Raw genomic sequence first — 11477 nt, 5'->3', positions numbered from 1 at the left:
GCCCCGGCCCTCTTGCTGCGGGCGGACCCGTCAAAGAAAAGGGTCCAGTGAGGTCCGGTGAAGACCGGAGCCCTGACCTCCGGACGTGGGGGGTCCGTGCCTTGGTCCGGACCCCCGGAGACGCTTGGTGCGGGCGTCCATTCTGCGATGAAGTCAGCAAGGATCTGACTCTTAATGGCGTGACGCGGCTGGAAGTCGAGCTGGAACCCAGCGAGCTCCGCTGCCCACTTGGCGATGTTGCCCGTGGCGTTGGAGTTGTGGAGGATGGCCCTCAATGGGTAGGAGGTCACCACCACAACCTTGTGGGCCTGAAAGTAGTGGCGGAGCTTCCTGGACGCAACAAGTATAGCATAAAGGAGCTTATGTGTCTCAGGATACCTGGCCTTTGCCTCATGGAGGACCTCACTGACGTAGTAGACCGGCTTCTGGACGGTCCTGACTCTGCCAGTTGGACTGGATCCTTCAACTTGAGCTGGGGTCCCATCGGCCCCCAAGCTGCTTAACACTTCTCCAGGTCGGGACCCGGCCGGACCCTCCGAAATAGGGCCGGTTGCTGGAGTGGGGGAGGCCGGACCTCCCTCTCCTGGAGGAGGGTCCACGGAGGTCCCCTGCGGGAGAAGCTCGGACCTCTCGGTGACCAGCACCATGCTGATCACTTCGGTCGTTGCTGCAAGGTAAAGAAACAATGTCTCACCTGGGTCCGGTGCGACCAGGACCGGCAGGGAGGTAAGGTACCGCTTCATCTCTTGGAAGGCACGTTCTGCCTCTTCGGTCCATACGAATGGGCCGGACCCCCTCATCAACTTGAAGAAGGGAAGCGCCCTCTCCGCCAGCCTCGAAATGAAGCGGCTGAGGGCTGCAAGAGACCCCGTCAACTTCTGTACATCCTTGAGGCGTGCAGGGGGCCTCATTGCTTCAATCGCCCGGACCTTATCCGGGTTGGCTTCGATCCCCCGGTGGGAGACCAGGAAACCAAGGAGCTTTCCCGCCGATACGCCGAAAACGCACTTCTCGGGGTTAAGCTTGGTAGAGGTCGCGCGTAGCTTGTCGAAGACTTGAGCCAGATTTTCTAAGAGGGAACTCGACTCTCTAGTCTTGACAACGATGTCATCGACATATACCTCGACTATATCTCTAACCAAATCACCTAGAGTGATGTTCATTGCACGAGCAAAGGTGGGTAGAGCATTAAGTAATCCATAAGGCATCACTATATAACAATAAAGACCATCCACTGTTACAAAAGCTGTGTGCTTCCTATCATCACTAGCCATCTTGATTTGGTGGAAACCAGAATAGGCATCTATGAAGGACAGCAAATCACACCCGGAGGTGGAGTCTACAATCTGGTCTATACGCGGAAGTGGATAAGGGTCTTTTGGACATGCCTTGTTTAGATTGGTGTAGTCGATGCACATCCGAAGCTTCCCGTTGGCCTTTGGGACCACAACCGGGTTGGCCAACCATACAGGATGGTAGACCTCCTCGATGAAGCCAGCCTGCAGCAGCTTGCGGACCTCTTCACGGATGAAGTTTTGCCGCTCGATGGACTGCTTGCGTGGCTTTTGCCGGACCGGCTTGGCGTCGGGGTGGATCTTCAGATGATGCTCAATCACCTCCCTAGGGATCCCGGGCATCTGTGACGGTTCCCAGGCGAACACGTCGACATTTGCCTGGAGGAAGGCGACGAGCGCGCTTTCCTATTTCTCCCCCAGGTTGCCACCGATGCGGGTGGTCTGGGAGGCCTCCGCTCTGACCTGGACGGTCTTCACGGGAACATCGTCCGTGTCGGACGGACGGACCTTCGGTGCCTTGGCCTGAGCCTTGGCACGTGAGGTCGAGGGGTCGGACCCCTGGGCGCCGGCTGCAGGGGTAAGCCCCGTGGCCAGCGCATGGAGCTTTTCGACCGCCACAACAGCCGCGGCACGATCGCTCTGGACAGTGAGGACGCCTGCCGGAGAGGGCATCTTCAGGACCAGGTACCCGTAGTGGGTGACGGCCATAAACCGGTACAGGGCCGGTCTGCCGATGATGGCGTTGAAGGGGAGGTTAACTTCCGCGACCTCGAACTGCACGTTCTCGGTACGGAAATTGTCCTCCGTCCCGAATGTAACCGGTAAGGTGATGGTGCCCACCGGGTACACAGGATCCGGGCCCACTCCTGAGAATGGGCGTGATGGAGCCAGCTTGGACTCCGGAATCTGCAGGTGCTTGAACGCTGCATAGCTGATGACGCTGAGGCCGGCTCCTCCGTCGATCAGCACATGGTGAAGGCGAACATTGGCGATGGTGGGTGCCGTGATGAGCGGCAGCACCCCCGCGCCCGCCATGTTCTCTGGGCAATCGGATGGCCCGAAGGAGACGGTGGTGCCTTTCCACCGCTGATGGGGCGCCGCCTTCGGCACCCCTGGCTTCACCGAGAGGACCTCCCGGCGAAGGGCCTTGACGTCCCGCCGGCAGACGAGCTCCGAACTGCCGCCGTACATAACGTACAGCTTCTTGCGGCGCTCGTCCCCACCGGACTCGGAATCGGACTGCTGGAAAAGTCCCTTGAGGTCTTTGTTGGGGGCTTGATACCCCAACTCTCTCTCCGTCGCGGCTGCGTCGGCATCAGAGGCTTTCTCCTTACCGGACCGGCGCGGTGGGGAGGAGCCCTCCTTGGAGGCTTGATCTCGCCTCTTGCTGAGGCGCTCCGCGAGCTTCTGAATCTCGCGGCACTCGGTGGCGCTATGGCGAGCCCCCGGATGAACAGGGCACGACCCGGGGTCGGTGCGCTGCTGTCGCGGGCGCTTGCCACGGGAGTTCTGGCCCCCGGTCGTCGCAGCTGCAACGGCCGGACCCCCAATCCGTGACTTGTCAAAGCCACGGGCCTTCTTGTTTTTCTTCTTGCCGCTGCCGGGGGCAGCGTCGCTGGGTCCGCTCGTCTGAGCGGGTCCTGCCTGGGTTGCAGAGTGCCATGCACGACCTTCTGCAGCCCGGGCGCATTTGTCCGCCAGAGCGAACAGGGTGGTGACGGCTTCCACTTGGTGGGTCGCCAGCTTCTCTAGCATCTTCTCGTCTCGGACCCCCTGTCGGAAGGCCGTGATAATAGACGCATCGGAGATACGCGGGATCGTTCCACGTACCTTGGTGAAGCGGGAGATGAAGGCCCGGAGGGTTTCCCCGGGTTGCTGCCTCACGGCGTGGAGTTGGGCCTCCACGCCATGCTGCTGGTACGCGCTGGCGAAGTTCGCAGTGAACTGCGCGCAGAGCTCACCCCAGGACTGGATGGTTCCTGGGGTAAGATTCATGAGCCAGGTCCGGGCTGGCCCGGTCAAGGCTACATGAAAGTAACTTGCCATGACGGCTTCGTTACCTCCGGCCGCCGGGATGGCGGTGATGTAGACCTGCAGGAACTCGGACGGGTTGGAGGACCCGTCATATTTTTCCGGCAGGTGAGGCCGAAACTTGGACGGCCAGGCGACTGCGCGGAGGTGGCCTGCGAGCGCTGCGCAGCCCACGCCCGACACCGGTGCCTGGGGGAGTCCCTGCGACCTGGCCGCTGCCGCATCGAGCTCGGGCGCAAGGTTCCGACCCTCAATATTGAGTCGTCGGTTGCGCGCCCGCTCGATGGAGACCCTGGCGTCCTCTCCCGCATGCCTGCGGTTGAGCTCCGCCCGGAGGTCTTCGGTCCGTGCACTCCTCACGGATGGTGAGTGCACAGAACCGGATGCACCGCCCTGGCGACGGCGCTGCCTGGAAACAGACCCCCCCGCAGAGCCTGGGGAAGCCTGTGCCAGGTTGAGGAGACGGTCGACGTCGTCACACCATTGTCTGTGCGCGTCTGGCGACGCTGCCTCGCCCGGGGGGTTGCGGAGCAACTCCCTGGCTGCCATGAGGGGCCCGCTCGGTGGGAGCACCGATTGGGCCACAGAGGCCCGCTCCGCTGCACACGGTGGAGCAGCACGCGGGGCCACTCTGGAGGCGGGATGGCGCGAGGCGTGTGGCGCCGTTGACGCCACTTCTTCACCGATCAGGAGGTCATGGTGGCCATTTTCCTGCGCCATTGAGGTCGTGAAGGTCGACCGAGCGCAATCCAAACCTAAACCCCCTACCTGGCGCGCCAAATGTCGGAGGAATTCTCCAGCCGGGTGGTGGAAAGCACCCGCCTAATCCTAGTTAAGGATGGGTTTGGAGGAGACTTAGGAGCGCTCGATTGGTGGACCGATGAACACAGGAAGGACACGAAGATTTAGAGTGGTTCGGGCCGCCGGAGCGTAATACCCTACGTCCATTTTGGTGTTGTATTGGCTGTGTTTCTGATTGTTGAACCTTGTCTTCTAACGAGTACACTCTCCCTTTTATAGTGCAAGGGGAGTGCTTACACTGTGCGGGACCCCGACAGGTGGGCCCGGCCAATAGGAGCTGTTCTACGAGAGATATAGAGGTCATCTCCTCGAGCTCCTCTCCGTAGTCCTCTCGATCGAGAAGTTGATATGCGTATCTACAGCCAGGATATGGCCGTGTACAGCCTTGTCTTGTACAGTGTCCGGCGTCAGCGTTACCCAACAGTGAAGCCATGCTGTCACTGTTGGGATGGGACCTTCGGTCAGAGGGCGAGAAGGAGCTGTCCCGTGGCGCGCGCACTGTTGCAGCGCACGCCTTGGCTCGCCTATTACAGGCCATCATCACGCGCGCAGCGCCGTGACGGGACTGCACACAGTCCGCGTACTGTGCGCGGTGATACGACGCGTCGCCTTGGAAACAGACGGGCTTACCGTGGTGTCAGCTTACCTGCCCCGTGTGTCAGTGGCAGGCCGCACCTTTTGACTTTGGCGCGCCCGACTCAGCTACCGCATTGAATGCGGGTAGGTGAGGAGGCGACCCGTAAGGGGCCTTAGGCCGCAGGCACGCGGCGGGGCCAGCCCCGCTCCTCCCGCTGGGCAACACGTGGTGACGCCGGACCCCTAATCAGGGAAAGTGGGGCCCGGGGCCGCCGAGACCGGTTGGAACGGGCTGGTCTGTGATGGTCCGGCCATCACACGTGGCGGCCCCGGACCTCCCAGGGGAGGCCGGGTCCGCAGGGGCTACCCGTGAGCTCTCCCCCTCACCTGGGTGTGCAGAGGCCCCGGGCCTCATGGAGCTCGGGGGAGGGTCCGGAGGCCGCGGCCCCAGCTGTCAGGCCCGGAGGCCGTATGCCACGTGGCCCAGAGGCGAGGGGGAGTATGGATTATGGGAATCCGAAGGCCTGGACACCCTAGCGGAAGGTACCCCTATCTGTGTGTACCGACAGATCTGGATAAAATTTATATTACCTGTAGCAACGCACTGGCACTATCTAGATTTTTATAAAGTAAGCTTTATGAGAGGGTCATGCAAGACCATGTCGAATTCCATTGCTAGAGGGTCATGCCAAGGTCTCGTCACTACTAGAAAACACGCCAAAAATCTACCCCAAAAGTACCAGCATGAAGATGATCCGGTACTAATTCTAGCATTAGACCGGTAGTTTTTGAGGTGGATGGAAAGATTCAGGGGACCTTTAGTATTGGGTGGTATAACACCACCCGGTACCAAAGGATAGACGTTATTACCGGTACCAAAGGTTCCACCCACATTAGTATCGGGTGGTAACACCACCCAGTACCAATATCTAACCTTTGGTACCGGGTGGTGTTACCACCCGGTATTAAAGGGTTCTCCACGGGTTAATATCTCCCATTTAATCACAATTGTTGTATAAGTGAGATGGTAAGGGAGGTATGCGCGAGGCAAGAGGTCGTATTTCACGTGCAAAATCGCGTGACTTGTGAGTTTAATATATTTTTTTGATAAAAATGCTTTGGTACCGGGTAGAACTTTCACCCAATACACTGGTTCTTTTATCCGGTGACGAAGACCGTAACTTTTATAACTTTTAGTTTTGATCTTGTAGTTCCGGTTTTAAATATTGGTGTCTAAGGCTCTTATCACCAGGTAGTACAAGGCCATTTTCTTGTAGTGCGTGAGCGGAAAAGAAGTAGCCAGGGTGGGCCTACGACTTATTAATTGTTGAAAATTAATTAAAAGTAATAAAAACATTTGTTCTATGTTCAAGGAAAATTGCATGATGGAACTCAAGTGTAGATTTGAGAGATTTGGAAGAAAGTATTAATAAAATATATAATTTTTCAGTTGTTTCTAAAATTTTACAAGGATATATTATAAATACAAAAGGGAGCTAGCTTGACTACAGGAATCTTAAATTTTACGCCTCTTCATTGTCCATACGACTTCATGAGAACTTATACGACGCACTGCAAGATAATTAACAAACTAAAACGAACTAAAAGTAGCAGATAATTTTTGCTAATGTCAATTTGATGTGAAGAGGGCATTGGTTGGCAGGCCTGAGGTGCCCATAGTTTGCTTGAGCTTAGCTTAAACTAGGTCTTATCGTATCAATTGTACCACGGGCTAAAGAACAAGTTCGTCGCAGCATTAATTATATATGCTGAGCACGTACGAACAGGAAAAGCTAGCTCATGCTGCACTGTGCTACCGGTTTATCTATCATTTGGTTAAATCACAGTTGATCGAGTCAAACTGTTTAAACAAGTACAGCACCTGATCAGCTTTGTAAGTTGCAACACATTTTCTGTCTCTATCTTGAGCAGCCTAATCCCCTGTCAGCTTTATAAACACAGCAGCCTCAACGGCAAGCTAACCAAGCAGCAGCTAGCATCAATGGAGCCGAACGGCATCAGGTACTACTCCCGCGCGCCGGCGTCCGCCGTGCTCTTGGCGGTGCTGCTGGCTCTGGCGTCCTGGACGCTGCCGTCGGCGTCAGCGCAGGGCGCGAGCGGCGTGACGGCGACGTACATCGCCTACAACGCGCCGTCGGTGAACTGGGAGCTGGGCGCGGTGTCGGCGTCGTGTGCGGCGCGGGACGAGGACAAGCCGCCGGAGTGGCGGTCACGGTACTGGTGGGCGGCGTTCTGCGGGCCGGCGGGGCCGCGCGGGGACGCCGCGTGCGGGCGGTGCGTCCGGGTGGCGAACGCGGCCACGGGCGCGCAGGCCACGGTGCGGGTGGTGGACGACTGCGGCAGGGCCAACGGCGGCGCGGCGCTCGGGATGGACACGCCCGTGTTCTACCAGATCGACACCGACGGCAGCGGCATGGCCAACGGGCAGCTCGAGGTGAACTACCAGTTCGTCGACTGCCAGGACTAGATACCTAGCTAGTGATTGGATCACGAAGTGCAGCTGCTACGCATGCATACTTGTTCTTGCATAAGGCATCTAACATTGCCATGATTATGGAATAAAACGGTGACGGATATATAACTTTTTTTGTGTGGGGGTGACAGATATATAACTGAGACTGAGAACTTTTGGCCCGGCCCGGCCCGGCCCGGTGCATGCCTGACTGGAGGCTGGCCTGAAAATTCATCATGTTTGCACACTGAAAAACAAAATCAGGCTCGCATGAAATAACGTGGGTAAAAGGCCCATCCGGCCCAGCCCGATTTCACTAGCCCGTTGATGTTGCTGGACATTGGACGGGCCGGAGCATCAATTTTAGAGCAATAAAAATCGGCGTCTTTGCACACATGGCCCGCCCCACAATCAGGTCTACAGTGTTGATTGAAGTTTTTTGCAATCCCTCTTCCCCCAAACACGCGATAAAAACTAATGAAAATGTCAAATTAACCTGCGAAAAAGAAGTCGAATGGTTAAATTTCATTCAAATGTTCAAGGAAATAATTTATACTCTTAGTTACCCCAGATTTGAAACTATATGGATGCAGCCCGTCATAGTAAACAAAAATTATCACCAATAAATACACAGAAAAGGTAAATGTTATTAATTACATGAAAAGTCCATTAGTACCGTCTTACAGACTGCCTCGTAATAACTTTCACGTGATGTCAAGCCAATTTTCCTCTTCCCTTTTTTTGTAGTTCATCATCAGATATACTAGTGGTGAAAACATGTTAAAGACATAAGTAACGAAAACGCGTCTCCGATGACCTCCATTAGAGACGCAGGTTTGATCTCACAAGCATGCAGCATACCTCAACAATTTCCGTAACAACAGTTGGTTGTTGCATGGTTAATGAAGATAAACATTATGTTTTCATACCATTGGTAACGTATCTTTGATCTTTAATAACGTGGGCTAGCTAAGTAATCATCAGACCAGGAAAAAAGATGGGAATTTATCCTGGATGAAATTCCAATTTTTTGAAAAGGAATGATGAAATTCCAATTAGCACATGCCTCACACCAAACAAGGATGCGGCAAGGAGTAGAAACTAATCCAAGCGACTACTTTAAGCAACATGCATGGGGACCAAAATAAGGGAATCTCTCCTCCATATGGTAATAATAATTCGCTTTGGATGGCCAGATCAAAGTCAGTGCATGCATCGGGGAAAATTGCACAAAAAATATGTAAAATATAGTAATTTTTTTAAAAAAAATAGTAAAATATTAATGGATTATTCTCGACGGTCAAACTACGACCACTAACAACTAATGGAGGGAGTACGGACTAATACATTTGAGGAGTAGTCAACTTCGCAATTAATTCAAGATGGATGGAACTTTCTGATGAAAGAAAGTTGCTCATATACAGTAAACGGTTCTACTAAAAGCTAGCGTGTACATTACTTCACAACTTTCAAGTTTTAAATCGTTTTAAGTCGTGCCTCGGCTTACCATGAAATTGTCAAAAGTTAGTACTTCATCTATATTAATGTTGCATGTAAGGATGGAACTGGATACGCATGGAAACGGATTCGCATATCTCGAATATTCGTCTTCCTGTTTCCTTCCAGTTTCCATCCTCTAGGATGGAAGCGGATCTGATACGCATGGAAACATATTCAGATATCTCAGATATCCATTTTTCTATTCCCATTTCCATCCCTAGTTGCAAGCCAGGCCCTGCTCAGGATGAATATGCATGGTGTCACATGCAAGTCGCATGCATTCTCTCGAGTACCCCTCTTCAAGTCAACTTGTAGAAGTCATTCACGATGGAACACTCCATTGGTATAAATTAGCTTAGATCGATGTTCTCCCTGCATTGCTCTAGCTAGCTTAGCCTATAAATACCATCGCCCTCACCATCATGTAGGCACCAAGCTCTTTCACATCTTATGCTTTCTGATACTCTCTTGCTCTAAAGTAAAGCTTGCTTCATCCATCCATAACAAATTAACAATGGTTTCAGGTGCAGCAGGTCCTGGGGCAGCGGCCGCCGTTGCCGTCTTCGCTGTGCTGGTCATGTTTTCACAGGGGCATCCGAGGAACAAGCCCTTATGCAGCGACTGTTCATCGCTGTGCAATACCAACTGCACTGCCATGGTTAACGCAAACTGCAGCAACGAGTGCAGCTTCCAGTTCTCTTGCCAGCAATGCCAATCCCAGGTCCGCCAGGCCTGCTGCCAGGACTTCTGCAGCAGGAGTGATGGCACGAGCAGCTATTCCTGCTGCCCTAACAACTGTGTGGACGGCGACTGCTCGACCTGCACCTGCGACAATTGCAACGCCGCCATCCAGAACAGTTGCACGTCCGCCTGCAGCGACCGATACTGCAGGGCTTGCCAATCCGGGGTCGCCCAACAGTGCATGTCCTCTTGCCTCAGCGACTGCAATGATCACTGCGTGAAGAAAAATTGTTGAAGATGCCTTGTGTTGTTGTGCACCTATGTATTGATGTATGGGTCTTAGTTACTCATCCTAGCTTACCGGTCATGTTTCTCTGTTTAGTATAATTGAACTCGTAGATTATCTTTTATTAATATCCTAATGAACTCGATCTCAATGATGTGTTTACTTTAATTAGCCATGTCTTGGTGGTTTTGGAGTGCTTAGCCTCCAGCAAATTTCAATACATTTATATCCTTCTTATTTTGAGAGAAACCCTTTACCCTTTTACTCTAGCTAGGATCTATTTTTTGGGGGTAAAATACTCTACCTGTACAAGCTGAGGTCATCACCGATTATCTTCCTACAGCTTCAAATATTGTGATACTCTAACATTGGTGGATGGAGAGGATGAAAGACAGCATCATCCATGTCCATGAGAGAGAAGTTAGTTTTCATGTTTGAAGGACAATATTGGTGGTGTTCTACTCTAACATTTTCTTACATGATGGATGCAAAAGGGGCATCTAGTAAATCAAAAGGCCATAGCTCACTGTCACTGTTGCTGTTTCATTTGCCATCCAAAAAATTATGGAAAATTTCTAATAGGGCCCACTGGGAAATTGCAAATTTGCCAAAAAAAATCAGTCTGGTGGCACGAGGAGGTGGCAGGGGCACACTCTAAGCGACCTCGATCAATCATCTCATCATCAGCTAGAGATCTAGTAGAGTTAGGCTTATATACAAGCTTTCGCTACAGCTTGGCCTTAGCCATTTTGTCTCATGTCAACAAACTGATTGGATGATCATGCAATAGGATAAACTCTTAAAGTATCATTGTTTTACATGCTTTGGAAAATAAATATAAAATCTAAAGTTACTTGCTTAGGATGTAAGCAAGTGGTAAGTCATGCTTTTGGAAGCTCACAAGGTTGTTTCACAGTTTGGCCTCAAAACCATAGCGCTATCGTGGCGCTTGTGTTGAAATGATACAAAGCAGTGAAGGTTTTAGGATTAGCGAATTAAGAGACGGATGAAAAGTACCCCTATGGGGTTACTAGCATATGTTGAATAATTGGAGGGCAATTTGGGTTTGTCAAATCTGCTAGCTCTAGAGATCAGGCGGCCTAAGTGTGGAGGTTTCTTGAACCTTGCTTGTGTTCAGATTAGATAATGCCTACAACTATGGCTTCCTCTAGCCACCTTTTGATGTTTTTATAGAGAGAAGAGAGGAAAAGTGGAAGACGTATTGTTGAGAGAAAATCTTAAAATCCGAACAAAAAGAAAGGATGGCCGTTCGTGAGTGGTGATCAACAAGAGGACTTGCGTGGTAGCGGCCAGAAGCTCTTAAGTATCTCAATGTAACATTATATTTTTGAACCAACTCAAGTAGAGTTAATATGGGCCAAGGAATCATCAAGGACCAGAAATAAATGGAATTCATCACAACCATACCTAGGAATCAGAGGTCTGATCAACAAAAAGAGGAGCCAATTTCCCAGTGTAATGACGAAATCACGATTAGTACATGCCTCACACCATACGAGGATGTGGCGTTGGTGCCGAGTGCCAACTTTCTTTTGTACGAGTCTATAGGGTCCAAGAAAGGAGTAGAAACTGATCCAAATGATTAGTCTACATTAAGCTGCATGGGGAACCGAAATAGAAGCTAAGTCAGATCATGCATCTCCTCCACATTCTATTTTTAAGTTGTACCTCTCTGATCTAGAGATTGTCAAAAGTCAATACTTCATATATCTTTATTATTGCAATGTATCGATTTCTGTCGTTTAGTTCATAATATGACAAGATTAAGTCTCAAGTCAATCGAGAATTCCACCGTTATCTTCTAGATATTTTG

The 11477-nt window shown here is 51.9% G+C and overlaps 1 protein-coding gene across 1 annotated transcript; it reads left to right on the top strand.

Annotated features, from left to right (window-relative positions):
• The first annotated feature begins 6703 nt into the window (after nucleotides 1–6703).
• LOC112903275 (pathogenesis-related protein PR-4-like) lies at nucleotides 6704–7273 on the top strand. Its single transcript, XM_025972511.1, has one exon. It carries the CDS (start codon nucleotides 6706–6708, stop codon nucleotides 7189–7191), a length of 486 nt encoding a protein of 161 aa, XP_025828296.1. The 5' UTR covers nucleotides 6704–6705; the 3' UTR covers nucleotides 7192–7273.
• The last annotated feature ends 4204 nt before the right edge of the window (nucleotides 7274–11477 follow it).

Source organism: Panicum hallii, chromosome 8 (genome assembly GCF_002211085.1).
Source record: "Panicum hallii strain FIL2 chromosome 8, PHallii_v3.1, whole genome shotgun sequence".
Classification (NCBI taxonomy): domain Eukaryota; kingdom Viridiplantae; phylum Streptophyta; class Magnoliopsida; order Poales; family Poaceae; genus Panicum; species Panicum hallii.
This window is presented reverse-complemented; position numbering and strand designations above follow the sequence as displayed.